The 22,156-nt window shown below is 40.9% G+C and overlaps 3 protein-coding genes across 4 annotated transcripts; 2 read left to right on the top strand and 1 right to left on the bottom strand.

The window, feature by feature from the left end:
* The first annotated feature begins 198 nt into the window (after positions 1-198).
* On the top strand, positions 199-5,787 carry LOC146556511 (glutamine amidotransferase-like class 1 domain-containing protein 3, mitochondrial). Its single transcript, XM_085248753.1, has 4 exons — positions 199-444; positions 2,398-2,569; positions 2,724-2,922; positions 5,308-5,787. The coding sequence occupies exons 1-4, from the start codon at positions 250-252 to the stop codon at positions 5,501-5,503; spliced, it is 762 nt and encodes a 253-aa protein (XP_085104879.1). The 5' UTR covers positions 199-249; the 3' UTR covers positions 5,504-5,787.
* acod1 (aconitate decarboxylase 1) lies at positions 5,776-17,655 on the bottom strand. Of its 2 annotated transcripts, none has more exons than XM_085248750.1 (5): positions 17,506-17,655; positions 8,028-8,189; positions 7,505-7,594; positions 7,203-7,402; positions 5,776-6,866 (listed from the first exon to the last, which is right to left on the bottom strand). In XM_085248750.1, the coding sequence occupies exons 2-5, from the start codon at positions 8,103-8,105 to the stop codon at positions 5,909-5,911; spliced, it is 1,326 nt and encodes a 441-aa protein (XP_085104876.1). In that variant the 5' UTR covers positions 8,106-8,189; positions 17,506-17,655; the 3' UTR covers positions 5,776-5,908. The 2 variants fall into 2 exon arrangements, with proteins under 2 accessions (XP_085104876.1, XP_085104875.1); XM_085248749.1 differs by lacking the exon at positions 17,506-17,655 and adding an exon at positions 8,364-8,410.
* kctd12.1 (potassium channel tetramerisation domain containing 12.1) lies at positions 11,949-13,601 on the top strand. The gene has a single exon (XM_085249963.1). It carries the CDS (start codon positions 12,177-12,179, stop codon positions 13,041-13,043), a length of 867 nt encoding a protein of 288 aa, XP_085106089.1. The 5' UTR covers positions 11,949-12,176; the 3' UTR covers positions 13,044-13,601.
* Positions 17,656-22,156: the final 4,501 nt, after the last annotated feature.

Here is a 22,156-nt window from a genome sequence, read left to right as displayed (position 1 = left end):
TTTCCACATTTAGCTAAAAACCTTTCTAAAACATGTTTTTTGAGTCATGGTTTTTTTTTTTTTTTACAATATTTACCAAAATATTTGTAACCTTTATATTTAAAACACAGTTTTAGCAGTTCAATCTAAGTAAAAGCTGTAGTGCTCAGGTGAGGACACACGATGGCGTAAGAGGGCGCGTCAAACTACTTTTTAAAGCGCAGAAGAAGAAGCGGCATCCGGGGGCGTTTTGTCCGCTGACAGTCCGCCATGCTCAGTCTTCTGCAGCACTGTGGTCGCAACTTACTGACAGCTAGGACCCTCCAGACCGTGAGCAGCAGTTATTATTCAGCGCAGATGGGCAAACGCGTGGCTGTGGTGCTGGCGGGCTGCGGCGTCTATGACGGCAGCGAGATCCACGAGGCCTCCGCTGTTTTGGTCCATCTGAGCAGAGGGGGTGCGACTGTAAGTGTGACACGCTGATTTTATCTGCCGCTGCCCCTGGAGGGAACACATCAGAAATGTTCATTAGCTTCCAGTTTGTCCGCTTCCACTTCTCCGTGCTGGGCAGTTTCTACGATTTTTGCACTTTTTATTTGCAGTCCGACCCGTGAGCGTCCTTTGACCTCTACCTGTTAACCAGACTGCGCACAGTGACACGAACAGCCTTGCAGAATGTTTTGTGCAAACTGCTGAATAATAAACGACTGAAATGCACCGAAGTATTTAAAGTTCCTTAACCTCAACAGTTATCTGCCCCCAAGAAAAAAAACACCCAACTCTTAGTAAAGCTTATCTGGTCCGCCATGTTTATTTATTTATTTTTTGCCAGTAAGTATGGTGTGCTATTATTTGTGTAGTAAATGTTTCAAGCTGTGTTGGGTCTTTTAGAGTAATTGCTGAGGGAAAATGCTGCACTCTGCTGAACAAACTGTGTCCTGACATAACAAGATTTTTGCTGCTGACACCATCATTTTCTCCATTATTCCCAGAGAAATTAAGTTTTCATATTTGACAAATGCACCAGTACTGATATATGTTTTATAGCCGATAACAGCCTTCACTGGTTAAGCAGGAAGGATGCCACATCTGAGTTTCTTATGGAAGGCAACTCTTTCATTATTTGGACGTTTGAAAGGGTCCCTGAGGCAGCCAGTTTGATCAGTATATGGTCCTGTCTGAGCTGCTGATGGGTAGCTTCAGTGAAATGTGAAGGCCCGTGTACTTTCAGCAGCTCTCTGTACCGGCCTTAAAGGAATGGTTTGTAAAAGTCCAGAAAACGGGCCCAGAGAGCGTGATAGTGTGTCCTTTTTCTTACCAGCAGTGCAAACCTCTAAATGGCCAAGTGACTTTTCCAAGCCTTTCAACTCTACCTATGTGTGCAGTTAAATCTGTTTATAAGTGTTGCAGTTTTGGCTGGAGCACTCTGAGGAAATTAATTCAAAAACGTATCACATTAACTTAGAGCCTCTGAGTGGAAGCATCCACCTGGTGTCTATTTAGCGCTCTGCATGTAGAGGTGCAAGCTGACCATGATGGGATTTTAATTTTATTTATGTTTTAATGAGACTTTTTTTAGTTTTGAGGCTTGAGGCGTTTCTTAATTTCTGTTAGTAATATAACCAATCGTAACCCTCCAGCTGGACTAATCAGTCACCAAAGCAACTGGTCAGGCATATCTCATAACAGAAATTTTTGTCCTGCCTATTAAAAGGTTTGGTGCTCTTCAAAGAGCCACCAGTAACAGAAAAGCACACATACTTCAGGTAACCCTCTATAAGACATGCATTGAAACACTTTCTTCCCTCGTGTGTTAGGACTTCTGTTTAGTAATACTAAGTGGTTACAACTATTAATATCACTATATTATTGTTATTACTACTTTGATTGGTGTTAGAGAATTTCTCAATTATGCAACATGTCTTATTACTGCACATTACTAGTTGCTACCTTGTTACAAATTGCACTCCTTAGAGTCCATACCTCATATTTACCCTACATATTTAAGGACCTAGCTAACCCCTCACAACAACAATGGTAGATAAATGTTTAAAAACAGAGCTGCCTTCATCCCGTGAAAGATTTCTCTTTTTTCCTCAAGGACAGAAATGACAGTTGGGACTGGAAATTTTCTCAAATTCGTCTTACAAAGTTTCATTTTTCAGGAATTAACATGGAATGACCCAGACACATGTCTCAAGCTTACAAGAGTAGTCATCAGTCAAAGGTCCACTATGAGTCAGGGAAAGTGTTGCGAAATGCAGATATTCTTAGGTTTTGAAATGCTGCTCTGACAGAAGTTCTGTTGAGTTAGCTTCAAGAATTGTGATGTTAACAATCATTATTAGTTGCCTGGTGTGCTTTTTTTTTTGTTTTTTTTGTTTTTGAACTCGTCTCTGCTGCTTTTATCACCTCCAGGTGAACATGTTCGCACCCAATATTGACCAGATGCATGTGGTAGATCACCTGAAAGGTGCGCCTTCTCAGGAAAAGAGGAATGTGCTGGTGGAGAGCGCAAGGCTGGCCCGTGGAAACATCCAGGATCTGTCTAAGCTCAGCGTGAAAGAGCACGAGGCTGTTATTTTCCCAGGTTTGTGTTCATATGTATTTCGCTGGTACAATCGAAGCCTACAGAAAAAAGATGTTGGGAAGGTCTGAGTAAGGTTGAAACTGAAGTTTGTATTTCTGGCTTATGTACATCCAGACATTAATCACACCTCTTCCTCATTTTTGGTGTTTTACAGGCGGCTTTGGAGCTGCGAAGAATCTCTGTACGTGGGCAGTGCAGGGCAAGGACTGCTCTGTAAATGACGAGGTCAAGGCTGCTCTGCAGGCGTTCCACAGCGAAGGCAAACCCATCGGCCTCTGCTGCATCTCACCTGTGCTGGCTGCCAAAGTGATCCCTGGGTGCGAGGTCACCGTCGGCATCGAAAAGGACGACAAGTGAGAAATGCAACATGGACTTCCTTGTTTGCGTTCTAAGTTTGGACTTTTAAATGCTGCAATTGTTGTGTGCAAACTAGAGCAGGGCGATATGGCCAAAAATATTTATCACGATATATATTTGAAAATTTGCGATAATGATATAACTGACGATATAATTGATGCGAGACAAAATACAGCTCCACAACATTACTAGCGCAAAAAGACAACCTTCCATTTATTTTCACTTAAACAAGAAGCTGGTTTTTATGTACATTAAAGCTTTATAAAAATGTAACAGTGCAAATGCAAATTCCTTGCTGAAAGTTTAACCAAAAGGCATTTCCAGTAGAAATGGGCTGACATATCCTGAGCATAACCATGTATAATATCCACTGAAGTTAAAAAGAGGTGCTTTGCAACATTAAACTGCAGTGTGCAGTACGTATTTTTCGGACCATAAGGTGCACAGGATTATAAGGCACATTAAGCGAAACAAAGCAGTCAGATAAATCAAACTTTATTAAACTCATTCTTCTTGCTTCCTCCACTTCTGTACCATTGATTCATTAATGTTGAATTCTCTGGCAGCTGCTCTATTCCCATGTTGTTGCAGTATACTAATGACTAACCTCGTATTGTGGATGGATTATCTCAGTTGTTCTCCTGACTGAAGTTTGGTCCGTTTACAGCATCCTGCCATGCGATTGCATTTGTCTCTAACCATGAAGAACCTTCACGTTAACTTTTATAAGTGGAAAAGTGTTAGTGTTCGTCCTCCAGCTTCACTGTTTATGTTATGCTAACATAGCTGTGTCGCTAGCGATCACGTAGCACATCATTATATACCAGCTAGCCCAACTTCAATAACCCTACAAACGTCACTGCTGTTTAGTTTCCTGTCTTCATTTATGTTGGAAGTGATAGCAGAGCTGTACATTTGAATTTTTTCAGAAATCTCTCAGTCAGAACATGCAATATCATGCTTAGGTAACTAGCGAAACTAGCGAGCTAACTTCCGCTAGCTTCCTGCTAACTTCTAACTCCGTTAAATGTAATAACTTTTGTTTTCATGGATGCCTGGAAGTTAAACTTTATAGTTACACCTGGTAAAGCAGCAATGCTGATCGTTTTATTAAAGATGAAAGAATTTAGACAGTTTTTAACTCTCAGTGATGCTGCAGTGTTGTTTGACCTGAAGCATACTGAGTTTAGGACCCAGATTACTCCCAGATTTAAGAGCATCTTAGTCCGACAAATATGACAATAACAACGGCCGCTTGCATGTTCTGCAAAAAAATGTGCTTTGTTGTGTATCTGACAGACAAACACCAAACCAGTTCCACATCACGGAAGTGGCACCATTTTTACAAACCAATTCTGGTTCATCTGTTTCACTCAACAATCGGCCATGTGCGTATGAAAACAAAGGCACTGCGCATGCGTGTTTTACTCCCATTCTATCGCGATATTTCATTTTCCTATCGTTGCCTAACATTATACCGGTATTACCCTGAACGGTATAATATGGCCCAGCCCTAGTGCAAACAGTTGTTTCCAGAGACTACCACGTGCTGGGTGTGGGCTTGTTTACAGCCAGTCTGCCTGTCCTGTTGCACAATTTCTTCCTGTTTCCATGACAAATTAATTTGATTACAGTGTTAGATTTTTAAAAAAGGACTTAGGAGAGGATCCGTCTTTGTCAGAGTGGTGGCTGACTGACACTTGGACCAATTGATCGGTTGACAGATGTCAAAGCCAACAATCAGTTGAGATCATGATTTTGTTTACAGGCAAAATAATATTATAAAATTATTTAAAAAAATTAACAGAACAGAAGAAAAAATGTACCATGTAAACATTTAATCTGGTCGATGTCTTCTTGCAAGTGTGCTTTTACATAAATGTGGCTGATACCAGTAACCAATGCATGTTTCAGTAGATATCTGATTTGGATGCTAGTTATTTTTCCCCTTTGTGCTGGGTAAACAAAGGTCTTTCTTATAAAATATTGGCTGTTTTGAGTGATTTAGCTCTTCAACACACAGTCTTTGACCGTGTCTACATGCCTAAATGTTGCTGTAATGTGATTGGCAGATTAGATATTAGGTAGTTAATGAGTGAGACCCACTGGTGCACTGTGCAGGATGCTAAATATTTGATTGACAGGACAATCACTGGTGTGTTTGTGTAAATAGGAAGCAAAAACTGTTGGGTTCTTTCCATGTTAAGGTGGAAAGTCCCTCTGTAAATGCAGTTTGCAGGCATAATTGATGCATCTCCAAAACATATAAATAGAAATTTCCAGTTGTTAAAAGCAAAACCTCAAATGTTCCTAAGATGTTTGCAGAAATCTGCTTTGAGCAGCAAAACATTAAGTAGTGCCTCTTCTCCCCCACCTCTCAGGTATCCAGACACCGCTGACACTGCAGCGGCCATCAACCAGCTGGGCTGCAAGCACGTGAGCAAGGGCGTCGGCGAGAGCCACGTGGACGAAAAGAACAAGCTGGTCACCACCTGTGCCTTCATGTGCAACGCTCCGATCCACGAGATATTTGATGGAATCGGATCGATGGTCCAGGGCGTCCTGAAACTCGCCTGAGTGTAATCAGTAGAAGGTCGAAACAAGGAAAAGACTTTTGCAAGCTGTGCGGTAGATGTCTGCTGAGCTGGTTGCAGAATGGTGTTGAAGTGATTAAAAGCACTAAAAGATAATCTAGAGTAGCAGAACTGAGCTCCTTGTGAGCTGAATTTTTGAGTTTGCGTGTCAGTTTTACTGCTGCTGTCGTGGCTCCGCCCCACATCTGTCACATTTTAGAGAATCAGCTGCAGGTGAGGATAATGTTCTCAGAAACAAATAAATAAATAAACGAATACAAGAAAAAAGGTTCAGTTTATTTCTGACCACAGAAGAGAAAAAAGTATGTACAACATATTTACACGGTTATTATTTAATTCGTACTTTCTTGAAAAGAATACAAAGCTTCATATAAAGATATGTGTGTAATTACAAAATCCTCATTCTGTCCAGGTGCTCTTGATTACTTGTCATTCTCAGATATGAACCCAATATTGAGCAATCTGCCACCCTTTCAATGTTTCCTATAACATCAATGACCCCCTCCACTCCCTCTGTGCACAGCACAGACGAAGCATTCACACTGAACTTATCCACCAGGTGCTTCAGAGTCAGCGGCTTCCGCCAGTGGCCGTAGAAAGTGTCACATCTGGCTGTGTAGCTCGGCCCCTGGTGCGTCGCTATCTCGACCTCGCAGTACATCTTGTCAAAACTGGGCAGGTTATCTTCCGGCGTCTCCAAGCTGACTTTGCCCAGGAGCTCCTTCAGAGCGGATCGGCCGATTTGAGCGTCGCCGAAAGACGCCACGGTCACCTTGTTATCCAGCAGTGCGGTGCAGGCGTTGAACTGGAACGAGTGCCTGGCTTGGTGTTCTGTGGCAGGTAACGGGCAGTTAACGTACTTGGATGGAGGCACCCGAAGTGTGACATGCCGGATCTGGCTGAGGTCAAATTTGCCGACTGCGTTTTGGAGCTTTTCCCGGGCTGCTAGAGCTGCATCGACAACCCAGTGCATCCCGAGGTGAGCGGGGATGCGTTTGAATGCCACGTCCTGATCTTCCAGAATCCATTTATATGCTCTCACAGCAGAATCCGCCATAGCGGAGGGACTGTAGTCTTTGTAGTAAACACCAAGCCCTCTGTCCAAATCCAGTATGGCTGGATTTCCCTTCAGTCCTATCTGGGCCAGCCGAGCGGCCTCTAGGCCTCCCCGAGCAGCGTTTCCAATGTGGAGAGGTTTGGTCTGTGTGGCAGCGTTGGCTAAAGGCGCCCCAGCAGAGGAGGCTGCTATGGCAAGAGCATGAATGCACTGTTCAGGGGACAGACCGAGGAGCTTAGCCGAGGCTGCAGCGCTGCCCATCACTCCAACAACACTGGGAGGGTGGAATCTGAGAAGCAAAACAACAAGATTTACTCAAGCGTGACATAGTGATTCTGATTAACTGGAATCACTGCTTCATTAATCAAACAGTTCATATGTATTTTAATCATCAGTTTAGTCATTTTTAAAGGTTTTTGTGATTTCTCCTTATAAGGTATTTTCATGTGAGCACAAACCAGAATCCAGTCACCACATCCACCTCTGAAACCCAAAATGAAACCAAAACTGTTTTCTTGGCTTGACAGCACTAGGTACTGGTGAATCAAATGCTCTAGTCTTTCTAATCTAAATGAGCTGGAGAATAAATTTATTCCAGAGCTGAAAATATTTCCAAACTTGATACCTTTCAGGGATGTTGTAGGCTTCTTTGGAGAACCTCATCAGTCTGCCTTGAACTTCAATGCCAACATTGAAGGCTAGCAGGAGATCCAGACCAGAGGGCTGGCTGGGAAGTGTCTCTGCCAGGGCCAGCAGCGCAGGTAGGACGGCGCCCGAGGGATGAGTCGCAGGGTGCCAAGTGTCGTCAAAGTCCATGGAGTGAACCTAATAGACAGTCAGGCAAAGACGTGATCAGGGATCGAAGCAGAGCTGGATCATAATTCCTGTTTTCTGCAGATTTTTGCTTTTGTAGAAATCCAAACTTACAGCGATGCCATTAACAAATGCAGCGTAATGAGGAGGCAGAATTATATCTGATTGACCCCAAACGCTGCTCCTTTCCCGCGATGTGAACAACTGGAGGCACATTAATATGAGTATAAATGACATATCAAAAATAACTAGCAGCAGAAAGAAGATTAACCGGACTATTAAAGAAGTGCAAGACTTGACTGGATAATCAGTCATCAACATGTTATGGAAAACAACTTAATAATTTGTCAAGATTGCAATCAGGGCACAAATGAAGCGAGTTAGTTAGCAGGACCGATCGTATGTAAAGGAAATCCACCGATGAGCAGAAGAGTATTTTAATTTCAGCTGCACAAACAACCTCTGATGAGCCCATATAAAGATTTTTATGTGATCACTGACAATAGATACAAAGTACTCATGTATTACTAGTTTCTGTGTAGAATTAAATGAGCATCTTCTACATCTACCCACATCATAAGCAAATATTTGTCAGCAGTTGTTTTTGCAGTTATAGGGTAAATGCAGTTCACTGTACCTGACTGTACTTCAGAGCCTTATTGAAGACAGCTGTTCTGGTTCCTAATAGTCCGACACCGAGGGTGTCCAGCATCATCCTTTTGCTCCTGTTAATCACACCATCTGTCAGCTGTGAGGTGTTGAGGGCATGGATCCCAGCTCCAAAGCTCTCTGTGATACCCTGAAAAACATTCCACGGGGCTAGTCAGTTCAAATCATGCAGACCTCCAGAGAAGGTGCAGCTTATTGTGGCTATAATCAAGTTAAGATGCTAAGCTATACTGCAGGTCACCAAAAGCCAAAAATACTTTCCAAAAGGTGCCTTTATTAAAGCTCATACAGCAACCAACAGTACCTTGCGAAGCATTGTTCAGTCTTCACAAGCTCTTCAAGTGACTAAACATCCAAGCATAGCTGGCTTTTATAATTACTCTGAGGGCTGGACTGCCAAATTTCCAAAGTGGCTAAAAACCCACTAGGATGAGAAGTGGGAACTTTCGCAATGACTCAATGCTGTCTTTTCATTTACTGGTTGCCAGTGCACTGGGGAGTCTGCACAATCTGCACACAACAAAATCTTGTGACAGCTGATTTTGAAATTGACAACATTTTCTGTGTTTTAGTTTTCTGTGTTTTAGTAGGCACACATGATTCAATCACACGACTTAAAATAAAATGTTGCCCCTAAAACTGTAAGACTGCTAAACTCGATCCCACAGTAACTATATTCATCCTACATATGCAATTTTCTTCTGTCCAATTCAATCTCCTGCTCCTCTGGACACACACCCTTATGTACACTTTATAACTCACAATGTAAATAACTTGTGCAAGTGCACTGATCTACTGCTCAGACTCATCTTATCAGCCCTCAGATATATGCATTACATATACATAAACTCATGTTCAGTCCAAACATGCAATATGCTTATTCTTGTGTCCAATCTTACAATTCAATTCAATTTTATTTATACAGCGCCAAATCACAACAACAGCCACCTCAAGGCGCTTTATAATGTAAGGTAGACCCTACAATAATACATACAGGGAAAAACCCAACAATTGTGGGTTATATATTTATAGAAGCATGTGTGTGTGTGTATATGCAGATATATACTGTATGTGAATATGTAGTTGTGCACATCCACACACATACACTAATTCAACTTTCATAATGGTGCCCAGTAATGGAAATTCATTGATGTGCAAGGGGAAGTTTATAAATGCAGAAATGAAATAGGTGAAAATCACGTGATAAAGAGTTTTTCATTTTCAGCCGCTGATTATTGAACCAAAAGCTGTGGCTTAAGTTTTATTGTTACCAGTCGCTCACAACTGCAAACCCCAAATCTCCATCTGGTCCAGTTTGCATATAAACGTGGGCTTATTAATGGTTATCACTGATTGTTATTTGTTTTCCGGGTAAACTCTGATGGTAAACCAAAGTCTTTGAAGAAATGAAAGTGAAACAAATTCATCCATTTCATGTAAAAATGAGGAAAACTTGGTTGTGTTTCTCTCTTTTCAAAAAGATTAGTTTACATGGAAGGGCTTAATTATGTAATTCCATAATGTGCTTCCTTTCCAGCTGCTCTTTTTGTATTATACAGATTAAGCTGATACACTATGTAACATTTTGCTCAGATTTGTGTAATTATGTCCAAGATAAAGCTGAATAAAACTTTCTACCTAACTAAATAAAAAAAAAAAAGATACTGTGCTCTTAAAAACTGCAATAACATAAAAATCTATAAGAACAAGGCTTTGGTGGATCACTCTCCCTGAGACAGGAGGTCCACGTGACTGTGACTCTAATGCTCCGTGCTTTCACAAAATGGTGCAACTTTGAAACTTCCTAAATGTCACCCATGGCCAAAATATCCCACAACACACACTCAAGAAAATCACCACCAGCAATATCATAAAAGAAGCAAAGCAAATATTGCACTGGATGATTATTAAATGTGTTTCTGGCATATTTTTGCTTGTAAGTGACTTAATGAGAACTTTAGTTTGTAGACAGAAAGTCAGTCATTTCATTACTATAGTTTAAGTTTAAGATTTGTAATAAGTTAGGGGTTATATTAATGTTTTATGCATCTATCTTGCATGTCACATAGTGCAATGTGACTGATTTCTCATGTATATGGCAAGAATTTTAGACACTACTTCCTCTATTGTAGCTTAAATGTTTTTTTATAGTGTTTGCCCATGATTGATGTCTGGATTTGTGTTCACTGACTGCTCTGCCTTCATGTAATTCTTGGGACTGTGTAAACAGCCTGCCATGTCTGATTCTCCTAAGATGTTGAAATTGAATGTGCCTTGTGTTGTTTTATGTCTGGCCCCCGAGACTGGCTCAGGTTTAGTATAACATGCTCCTGCACAACAATAAGCTGGTTCTCTGCCTAGATTACACTAGAATTACAGTTATCACTCCTTCTGTTTGGTTTTTCTCATTTTCTCATTTTGTTTAGAAAGTATACTTAGGTATCACAGGTTTGAATTTATTCTTTTAAAAAGGTTTTACTCAATTAATAAATTATACCCATCAGAACCTTTTATCTGTGACTCAACCCTCCCCACCTGGATCATTCATGTTACGTTCTTCCCCCTTCGGCTTGGGCTGCTCGGGTCATAGCACCACTTTAGAACCACTTTGTGAAAGAATAAAGTATGAAGTGGGATAGTAGTAGACCTGCATTGAAGGAATATGATGCAGTGCTGAAAACACTGATTAAGAACTGTTGTTTGAAACGACTAATTACAGTAATTCTTTCCTTCTTTAAATGGCTGTTAGAGAGCTCTCTCTCTCTCTCTCTCTCTCTCTCTCTCTGTGTGTGTGTGTGTGTGTGTGTAAGTTACTAATTAGCATTTAGAATTAGGTTAGGATGGTTAGACCTTAAAATAAAAAAAAAGCGATACAGTTTGTGTAATTTTGCTTCTGTACACCACCACAGTGGATTTTAAATCAGCATGTGATTACAGTGCAGACTTTCAGCTTAAATTAAAGTGGTGAAATAAAAGGACTGTATTAACTGTTTAGGAATTACAGCCATTTTTATACTTGGTTCCCCATTTCCAAAGGTTCAAAAGTGACTGGACATTTAAACATTAAACATTTAAACATTTTTCTTATTCGTCCACAACAAACTAAGACGTGGTGCTGATTTCAAGTGCTGACCTTTTTTGGGTATCTTGGAATGCTTGGTGTGAGGTAAATACAACTGAAGGAGGCCATTGTTAGGCTGAAAAATCAACCAATAACACAACAAAATAAGACAATAAAAAAGGAAGGCTCTAGTGAGCTCAGAAACGTGAAACAGCGTGGAACACAACAGAAGACAAAGGATGTGGATGACCACAGAATTCTTTCCCTGGTTAACAAAAACACCTTCAAAACATTTGGCCAAGTCAAGAACACTCTTGTGGAGATAGGCTTGTAGATTTCATGTAGGGATCGACTGCAAAAAATGTTCATCCAAGTGTTAACAAAGTTCCTTACATGTAAAATTATGCTAGCCTCTGAAAACAAATAACTGTGTATAAAAATGGCCATAATTTCTAAACACTTAATGTAACACTTTTGCGAAACCTCTTCAATTAAAGCTGAAAGTGTACACTTCAATCACATCTTAATTGTTAGATTTAAAATCCACTGTGATGAGATACAGTGACAAAACTCACTAACAAAATGTTATGGCCCTAACTGTAATTAATATGTGAGCATGCGCTGAATGCTGGCTGCATTTCCTTTACAAATGCAATGGGTGTCACTATTTCCATATTTTCCAAACATCTTTTTAAGGGAATGACTTGGACCAGTTTCATAGTCTCTGGTTTGTGTGTGATCCTAATGGATTTGCATTCATTTGGAGAGAAAAAAAAACCACCCACACATGCTGTAATTTTATCACATCGGTATTTGCGCTACAAGGTCAGGAGGAAGGTGACGTTTCTGGTGGATACATAGATTCTCTCTCTCTGTGGATGAGGAGGGAGAGCAGCATTGGCACTCTTCACAGTCATTCAATAGTTAAATGTTAATTCAGCAGTCACCTCCCGGTACGCACGCACGCAGTAAGCCCAAGCTTCATAAACGAGCTGCTGCCGCTGTGGTGTCTCAGTGTTTCCACTGATTCCACATCAGTGAAGCAGCTCAGAGAAGATGGCACTGGCGGACACAGAGCGCGGAGTGTCCAGCTGCGGGGATTCGGGCGCCCAGTTTTCCGAGATCATCGAGCTGAATGTCGGCGGACAGGTTTATGTCACCAGACACAAAACTCTGATCGCCGTCCCAGACTCACTCTTGTGGAACATGTTCAGCAAGAAGTCACCAAAGGAGTTGGCGAGAGACAGCAAAGGGCGCTTCTTCTTGGACAGGGATGGGTTCTTGTTCCGCTACATCCTCGACTATCTCCGAGACCTCAACTTGGTCCTCCCGGACTACTTCCCCGAGAAAAGTCGGCTGCAGAGAGAGGCTGACTTTTTCCAGCTTCGGGACCTCGCAAAACGCCTCAATCCCCGGGTGAGTAAAGAGAATTCAATCAGCGAGGAGATCGGCCAGAGCGACACAGAAGACGGCGGGCAGCAGTGCGGCTCCTCCGGCGGCTTGGAGACTTTACGCACCATGTCTGTCAGCGGAGCCATGCGCTCCCCGTCTCTGGACTCTAGAAAGTCCGGCTACATCACGATAGGATACCGCGGCTCGTACACTATTGGCAGAGACATCCAAACCGATGCCAAGTTCAGGAGAGTGGCGCGCATCACAGTTTGCGGTAAGACCTCTCTGGCCAAAGAAGTGTTTGGGGACACGCTGAATGAGAGCAGAGACCCGGACAGGCCCCCTGAGAGATACACATCCCGGTACTATCTCAAGTATAATTTTCTAGAGCAGGCATTTGACAAGCTGACAGAAGCGGGATTCCACATGGTGGCCTGCAGCTCCACAGGCACCTGTGCCTACACCAGCAACGATCCCAATGAAGACAAAATTTGGACAAGCTACACTGAATACGTTTTCTGTCGGGAATAACCAACACCATTCGCGCCACATCCGTGTAAATATACCTACATTTCACACCACAGAGGAATGTCTTCGAAGAGTAGTGCAGTTTCTGTGCTGATTGGTGACTTTTGTTAAGGAGTGACTGTACCATATTGCTCCATTATTGCCAGAAATTAGACACAAAATGCTCCCTCATCCCCCAACAAATTATTTTACACACAAGACTTTGTTAAGATGGGTTGAAAAGATGAAGCTGTTCTGAGGTTCAAAGTGAGCAAAACTCAAAGCACTGCAAACATCATCTCCATCTCATAGAACTGCATGTCAATGTTTCAGTCATGTCTGACTCAGTGCTGTGTGAATTGAGTGGCATCCAGGAACAGACCAGCAGCAATTAGTATTCAGTGTCATTGTGACTTCTAGGCTTGCTCGAGCACTTGTTTGGCCAAGTTTTGTATTATCTAATAGGCTCTTATAGCAGTTCTATCACTGACACGATTGTACTTGTATGTGAAGTGTTGGTAGAGTTGTATTTGTTATAAACTTACTCATTACAAATAAAGTCTTCTAACTCTGTTATTCTCAGCCATTTGCCAGTCATCCTACCTTCCTTTTAATGTCTGCACAAAGATTACACAACAACAAAAATAGTGGCATTCACCTCTCTCCAACCTTTTAAACCATCCTCAGTGGGGGAATCAAAGAGTCAGCCTCAAAGAGAGATGCCCTACACAGAAATCTCACTCCGTCATGGCAGTGGAGCCGCCAGCTCGACAAAATTTGTCACACAGTTTTAACCCAGAAGCGACGTGTTACAGAGTAGTGTCTCTGCTTGTCATTGCACTCACGCATGACTTACAAAATCCTGACTCTGAACTTTCCTTGCCTCCCACTTATTGTATCACATTTGCAAACTTCCCTTATAAGGTGCTATGTGCTTCCCAGTAACCTTTGCCCTGTTATACCCCCCACCCCCCACCCCCCAAAAAAAAACAAAAACAAAAAACCAACAAACAAGCTCCACATCTGAAGAGACAAGCCTTTAAATATTGCAGGAGCATCCTTTTTTCCCTCCTACCTATCCATTTTGGTACACAATTTCATTAGCATGCAGCGTGGATGCAAATAGTGCAGCTGTGCACACATGATGTCATTATCATTTCAAGTGTAAATAATGAAAGGGTCCAGCTGCACACAAATAGGAGGGTTCAGTCCGCCAGGGACTGTGGATGAATGGAGATTCGATTGGTGTACCTCGGCTGTGGGGGACGGATTTTTTTTTGACTGGCCAGCGTACAGCCAGTCCTGGATTATACGTTTCATTCAAAACAGACATGTAAAAAAAAGTCCCCACATTCAAGGCCACGGGTGGGATTATAGGAAATCGGGGGCTTACAGAGTCACAGTCTCTGTAGGGGTCCGGGACATCCACCCAAAGGGAACATCTTTGCTAAATGCATCACTCTGCTTCAATTTGGTTCAAGAATGTTGGAGAAAGGTTCTTTTCATGAGGTTGACAATTTAGACATTACTGTTTGTATGTAAATGGTTCATAATAAATGCACTCTTAAAGATAATTATGCAGACAGGCTTTTCCATTTATGTAATTTTGTCTTTTCCTGTGTGACATTTAGATGTGTCACATCAGGAAAGGAACAGGTGACAAAAACAAAAGATGGCTCATGCAGGCTTTCTCTTGTGGCTCGCTGAGATACTGAACCAAGAGGTCATTTTTGTTATTAGCAATATCTCAACCTTTCCTACCGTAAGATATCTTGAGCACTTTTACTAAGTTAGCTTTACCTTTGCATGCACACCGGCTCACAGCTAAATTGGAAATGTTTGCGAATAAGCATGTGCATCCACCCCCAGAGTCTAAAAATACACTCCAGATATAACAAAGTAACACCGACTTAAATTCAGACCTGGCAAGTTAATCTGAAAAGAACAAATTCATTAAAAGAGAAGAAAAGATGGTGATATTATCAGAGCTCATAAGCAATGTTTATAGTGATGTTTGCTTGGCTGATACCAGTTTAGCTGCCCTATATTGTATGTCTCCTAAGTTAAGCCTGAGAGCCAAGTGATAGATACTTTACTTTGAACCATTTGTTATGAGTTATTCAACAAAGAAATCAGTGTAAATTAGGGAGAAATGATGCTGCACTCACACAGAGGACAAAGACATTAGGGAAAAATAAAGTCTCTCTTCCTAGGCTCAGTTAAGAAAAGAAAAAAGAAAGGAAAAATATGTGTGTGTTTGGGTGTGTGGAGCCAGAACGGAAACCGAGTCAGAAAAGAGCCATTAGCCCAGCGGAGACTAGTGAAGAAACGCTTCCATTTCAATTAATATTGTACAATCCTGTTCAGAAGGATAACTTTTCACATGTTATCACCCTTGAGAGGAAATTATGCCAGACCAGGAGTTTTTGAGGACCAGTGTCCTACAGAACACGATAGCAGCTTTGCAACCCAGGCTCATTTTTAAGCGTAACGCTATCCATACTGCATGAAATCCAATCATATCTGTTGATTATTTACAGCTGGATGAACAGACGAGGGACGAGGCAGCCCGAATGAATGTGTGACATACCACAGCAATAACAGCTGCAGTTACTGGGACAAATTTTCACACACAATGTTATATAACTTACTACTGTGACTAAGATATTGTTACACAGCTGCATAAATGTAAATTATTTGGCTAAAAAAAGAATCATTTTTGTTTTAAATGATTTAGTTCCATCCTGGAATACAAAGAAGTCTTGGAAATCTTGGATGAAATGGTCAGGGCACACGAAAGATGTCTCATAAGATATGACCGCATTATCTGATACTAGTTATAAACATTCATGTGCTTTGAATTTGAATAAAGCTCACGCGGACCCTCGCACGGGTGAGTTCTGACTAATAAACAAATCTGGGAAAAGAGGTCAAGAGCTTATATTGAATTTCTTTCATGTTGTTTTTTCTCATTTTTTCTGGGAAGTTGAAACACACCACGCTAATAACTGCTCTGAAGTTGGGAAACACCCTGGATCAGTCAGCCATTCGTCATGGAGCTCTGCATAAAAACAATGATGGATTCACACCCACATTTACACACGGTGCAGCGCGAGCAATTTAGAGACTCCACAACACTTGCATGCCCAGGGGCCGTGGGTGGAAACCCACTCGGACATGTGCGGCAAACGATGTTATTCACTGCTACGCCAATCATTCAAGCTGTTGCAGCACGTGCACACCCAGCCCCACTCTGCACTTTGATACATTTTAGACAGAGAGCATAATTTTGCAATTCCCGAGAGAGGGCTCTTAGCTGCAATTTGAATTAAATGATAAGAAATCACAAAAGAGAGTCTTTTAGGACAGTTTTCACTAGTCTCCACTGTAATACAATACCCTATGCTGCTTTAGATTCTGGTAATGCTTCATTCAGGCTAGAGACAAAGTCATTTTAGTATTTTGTTACAAATTTTTAAAGGGTCATTATTAAACACAGAAGTCAGAAATCTAAAAGCGTTGCTCTGACTGTACTTTTCTTATTAACTCTAAATACATGAGAGAAAAGTGAAGAAACAACAGAAGGGGATGAAGACAATGATTCTACTTGGTGCTGCACTGGGGCAATAAATAAAGGCATGATGAGAACAATATGCAGTACTGTATGATGTATGAGATGGTAAACATGAATGACAGATACTGAGGAGGACACGTCCCATGAATGTGCTACCTTTCAGCGATGTCAAAATGAAATAAATGGGCCTTCAGGTTTTTCCCTGTGAGTGATGAGTGGATAACAGAGAACGAAGAAGGAAGGTCAGAGATTGAGTCAGGTGGCAGGTCAGCCACAGAGATATATGACTTTGGACTGTCAGACATCATCAGTGCTCTTTCCTTTCTAACACACTTTCTTGTTATATTTGCTGTTCTCTCTCCGTTCAGCTTCCTGATATGAACCTCAGCAGATTGCTTGCATCTCCCCGGGACGCCTCCTCAATCGCTTTAGATCAAAGTCGGTTTCATTAGCACATCACAAACCTAACTCTGGACAACGGGCTTCATTATTCTAATTCAGCAAAACATTTTAAACTTGACTTCACAACGGGGGGATACGGATCCGTCGGGGCTCACAGGAGGATAGCGCTCCCTGCTATGTGAAATCATAACAGTGTAGCGTTTCACAAGGCTTTTGGAGAACTCAAGAGAAAGGGAAAAATCTACAAGTGAGTGCAGAAATAAATGATTAATTAAAAGCACTACCAGCTTTCTTTTTTAACCAGAGCTTCTGAAGTCCACTTAAATGCTGCAGTGCTTTTTTTCTGCAGTGAAAGAAGAAGCTTTTTTCTTCCCATAAAAATGAAACATTTAATTTTGCTCAGTGTCTTTTCTACTGAGCACAAACAGAAAATAGAGGCATTCAAAATCTGCATGAGTAACAAAATAGAAATCTAAATGTGTGCGTCTACTTGTTTACATAGACACTCACAGTCAAGGCTCTTTTCTTCCTTGCAATTTTGTATTCATTGGACAGCTGAGGCTGACAGGAAATGAGGAGAGGGAGAGGAGATACGAGTCCTAACAAAGGTCCTTGGTTAAATCTGACAGGGAATATTGTAGTTATCTGACGGGCAGCTCAAACACCTGGTCACCATGCCCTGCAAATACAGTAATGGATACATAAAAGTCAGTCCAACCTTATTCAGTTAATGACTGAATAAAGAAAAAGAATGCTCGGGAGGAATGATCCAACTTTAATCTACCTTTTAGTCATGAATTATTTTGCTAATTTGGTTTAATTACATTACACTGGCCTAATTCAATTACCATTTGGACCCACTTGTTTGATAGCAAATTAATTGAATCTGCAATTATTTGAATACATAACAGGTCAGATGATTTGTGATGGTAAAGGTCGTACTAGGATCAGTTCAGCATAAGGCGACCAACATCAACTGACAAGTACAGCCTCTTCCAAAAAACTGCAAGCAGAGTGCTGTAAAATATTTGAGCTTTATGAAACACAAAAAAACGTCATTCTATGGGGCCATAGCTAAAGGATTGAATGCCATAGTAGCGAATGACTCATTGGTGGGATCTTTTTTGCCATCATGAGAACAACAGTAGCAAAAATTATAAAACCATAAAGGCAGTAATATTAGATTACTGAGAGCAATATGGATTATTTATTTGTTCCACATGCGTACTTGTGTTCATAGGCACTAAATACCCAAATTACAAACTGAAAACTAACTAATGCTAACCTTGAAACAAAGCACCTGCTGCTGGAGCCACTGCTGTCGTTGTTACAACCAAAGCAACTCACTTCACATCTCTACGGAGCCCCGCAGGGGACATGGGAGAAAAAAAAATTAAGACGGACTTTTGCGAGATCTCGCAAAACAAACTCGGGATCTCGCAAAACAAACTCGGGAAAAGTTTTTCGCAACTTTCGTTTTAGCCGCAAAAGTTTTAGCTGCATTCTTCCCGTTAGCTCGAGACCCACTACAGCCGGGAGGAACACCGCTTTCCCGGCACATCGTGCCTCGACCTCCCGGTCGGCTTCGAGCCGGCGTCCGAAGAATGCGGCTAAAAGTTTTGCAAGATCTCGCAAAACTTTTGCGAGATCCGGAGTTTGTTTTGCGAGATCTCGCATAAGCTTTGCGAGATCCCGAGTTTGTTTTGCGAGATCTCGCAAAAGTCCGTCTTAATTTTTTTTTCTCCCATGTCCCCTGCGGGGCTCCGTATCATGTCTCTGGCAGCGCACTGTGAAGAATTCCTAATGCGCGTCGCAGTCTTATTTCAGCTCTTTTTAGATTTCTGATCATTTATCAGCAGTCTTCAGACTAATATAATGTGTCCCAATCACCTGAGCGGAGATGTTGCGCCGTTCATTCGCTTGGCCATTAAACCTCCCACCTTTCACCGCAGCTGAGTTCTTTTGAAAATTACAGTCATCAAATAGAAATGCTTTTTCCACAGCTGCTGTGCACTTCTGTAAAATCTTTCTTACTTACCGGGGACCGCTCGTCTCACGGTGAAGCCTTTCATTCCAGTTTTCTCTGCATTCCTACGGTTATTAAAATCAGATGCCCTTTTAAACTGGCTATGCCGAGTATAAGTGTGGCCCAGATGAAAGACGAGCAATATGAAAGCTTCACTGTGATATTTTTGATTGTGGTGACAAAACATGTAACCAGTAGTTATCTGTAAGAGCAGCTTACAGCTGGGCGTTTTAATGGTCTTGCAACCAAAGAGTACACAGGACAAAATTCTCGCCGTGGCAGAAATTTAGGATGATGACCTCACAATGTGGCATTATGGTGGTTAGTAAGAAGAAGACTGTGTTCAATTAAACCCAGAGTGTTTCCTTGCCTGCATGGGTTTTTCCCAGGTTGTTCTAGATTCCTCCCAGAGTTTAAAGACATGCACATTAGGTTAAGAGGTGATTCTTCATGAACTGTTTGTCTGTTTCTCTGCGATTGACTGGTGACTTATTTAAGGTGCATCCTGTGACAACTGGGACAGACTCCAGTCCTCTGAGCAGGAAAAACAGTTACGTAAATGAATAGTAACTCAAGTGACTATTTCTGTTTTAATGTTTTGAGAACAAGCAGAAAGCCGTGTCACATCTGCATTTTCATCTGTGTCTGTCCTATGTCTTTAAGGTGTCCAGGTGACAACCTGTGTATAGATTTTATTACCGTCCATGTCACTCTGGCTAGAATCGATCACAAGTCAAGAACGAGATTTGTTTAACATGTGCTAGAAAAAACAAAAAAATGTTTCAAACTAATCTGCATGGACGTTCTATTAAACCAAAAGGACCTGAAGGACAATGTCATCTGCGACTTTCAAAAAGGAAAAGAATATGGCAAAAACCCCACATCCTGCATTGCCTTACTCTCCAGAAGATATCTGGCTAAATGCACTCAGGTTATCTGAACCAGTGGTTTGACTGATTACCCTATGTCTAATAACATACCAGTATGATGGCACAGGGCACACATTTTCTTTTCATATTGCAGTTGTTATTTTGTCAAAGAACAAAAAAAAAGTAGTGCATGTTTTTTTTGGTCTAAACCCACATTGCCTAATGTAAGTGACTGTGAGTCTATATCTGTGCCATCACAGCCCACTGATTTCTTGCCCTTAAATGATTATTCCACATCAATAATTATCCTTCTCATCTCCACATCTTATAAGAGTTCATTACATTTTTCTATTTGGCATCCAGGAAAGTCCTCCCCTTCAGTCGCTGCAGTTTCTCTGGCCAAACCAGGACCAACACTGACAAGGAATTCATTAAAACAATTTTCAATATCTTTTGTTTTGTATCAGGAAATTATTGGGAAAGTATAGTTTTTTTTGTCTTGCATGAATTTTGTTAGATTCGCTGTAGTAAGCCATTTCACAATTTCTCACCATGTTAGTTGGTTTGTTGTTATATTTCTTACAAGATCGCTCTGCTTTTTTTTCTATTCTTCAGTTTTTTTCTTACATGCATTTTTGAGTGCCTTAGTCAGTCATGGTTTCTTAACAGAGTTGTATTTTATTGTTTTTCCTCACCCGTGGATAGCCTCTGTTACAGTGTTATTATATGCAAAAAGCTTCTGTGTGCTTCATACAGAATATATATCATCTACATCTACATTTTACTCCAATCATACCATCCTCATCAATGTATTTTGTTTTGAATTTTATTTTTATTTACTTGTTCAAAAATCTATCTATCTATCTATCTATCTATCTATCTATCTATCTATCTATCTATCTATCTATCTATCTATCTATCTATCTATCTATCTATCTATCTATCTATCTATCTATCTATCTATCTATCTATCTATCTATCTATCTATCTATCTATCTATCTATCGTCTCTTGAAATGATCCGATCAGTGCAACACTGGAACAGATCCAAATAAAAGACATGGAGGTTAATAGGCCAAACAAAATGTTTATGATGCAAAGAAATAATAGTAATAAAAAATGTTGACCTGAAAGACCCAAACGCTTGCTTGAATGATTATGTTTCTGGTGTTATCATATCTCCACTCAGGAGAGTGCAGCAGGAGACACAGTGGAGGAATTGCAGCCACATCTCATAGTCGACGATTCATTAGCTGTTACCATCTTGCAGTCATGTTGCACAGAAAAGCACACAATACACTTGCAAGAGTGCTGAAATCTTAATCTATATGCACCTTTAAGCAAGTAAGGTGTCTGCTCAGTTGTAGAAGCTTTTTATATTTCAAAATAAAACCTCAATAATAATAAAGACACATTACTCACTTCTATCAGGATCATTGAATGCTTTAGAAAAAGCTAGCTTGTAGACCTTGAGTTAATCTTTTTAATCAAACTACACCAAATTCAAAAGCGGAAGTTCAACATTGAAATATTAAATCACCAGACATTTTTTGTTTTTTTGCACAGTGAAGCATGATATACTATATATTTTTATATTTTCAACTCTCTGTTTATATTTTGTATTTTTTGATGTATAGAAATTTCAAATAATGCATGTTTACACAGTTTTTTCTCTTTCCTAACTGTATCAGGGTAGAATCCCCAATGATGCGGTTACGTCTGCACGAATGTGGTATCCGCATGAACTCGGAGGACAGGCTTTTGGAGTCGTTGGTCTAGTTTCACGTTTTCCACATCTGGCTTGGTTTTGAGAGGAAGCAATTTTGTGTACAGGAGACAGAATTACAGGGTGCAGAGGCATAAATAAAAAAAGCCAAAGTATCAAGTCAGTGCTTATGTCTGAGCTTAGAAATAGCCACTATGGACAGAAATGGAAGGAAAGAGGTGTAAATCACATTCACAAGTGGCATTATGGAAGAAGTCAAGCAACAGCTCTATGTGTATGTTGTTGCATCGTGGTCTTACCGAGGAAAAGGCAACAACGTCTTTCACAGATTTTTCACTGACTACACTGAGCCTTTTACTGTTAGTTTCAAATCCATTTGAACAATAGTTTTAGTCTACTTAGACATTTGGGTGATTCTGTGGCAGCAATAACTTAAATTACAAGCCTCTACAGAAACCACAGCATCCTGTGTTTCATTTACAGTCTACCCTTTAGCCATTAAAGTTAGCTTGTGAAACAGCATTCACTGAGAACTGCACTC

This window comes from Mchenga conophoros, linkage group LG16 (assembly GCF_057382185.1).
Source record: "Mchenga conophoros isolate Kocher_MC1m ecotype Shallow Benthic linkage group LG16, M_conophoros_male_GT1.1, whole genome shotgun sequence".
NCBI lineage: Eukaryota > Metazoa > Chordata > Actinopteri > Cichliformes > Cichlidae > Mchenga > Mchenga conophoros.
This window is presented reverse-complemented; position numbering and strand designations above follow the sequence as displayed.

Coding starts and splice junctions, on each gene's coding strand:
- acod1 (XM_085248749.1), bottom strand. Junction 7,595..8,027: donor AGGCTCTGAAGTACAGTCAG/GTACAGTGAACT, acceptor ATGTGCCTCCAG/TTGTTCACATCGCGGGAAAG. Junction 7,403..7,504: donor CATTTGTTAATGGCATCGCT/GTAAGTTTGGAT, acceptor ACTGTCTATTAG/GTTCACTCCATGGACTTTGA.
- LOC146556511 (XM_085248753.1), top strand. CDS start 250: ATGCTCAGTCTTCTGCAGCACTGTGGTCGCAACTTACTGACAGCTAGG. Junction 445..2,397: donor TGAGCAGAGGGGGTGCGACT/GTAAGTGTGACA, acceptor TATCACCTCCAG/GTGAACATGTTCGCACCCAA. Junction 2,570..2,723: donor CGAGGCTGTTATTTTCCCAG/GTTTGTGTTCAT, acceptor GGTGTTTTACAG/GCGGCTTTGGAGCTGCGAAG.
- kctd12.1 (XM_085249963.1), top strand. CDS start 12,177: ATGGCACTGGCGGACACAGAGCGCGGAGTGTCCAGCTGCGGGGATTCG.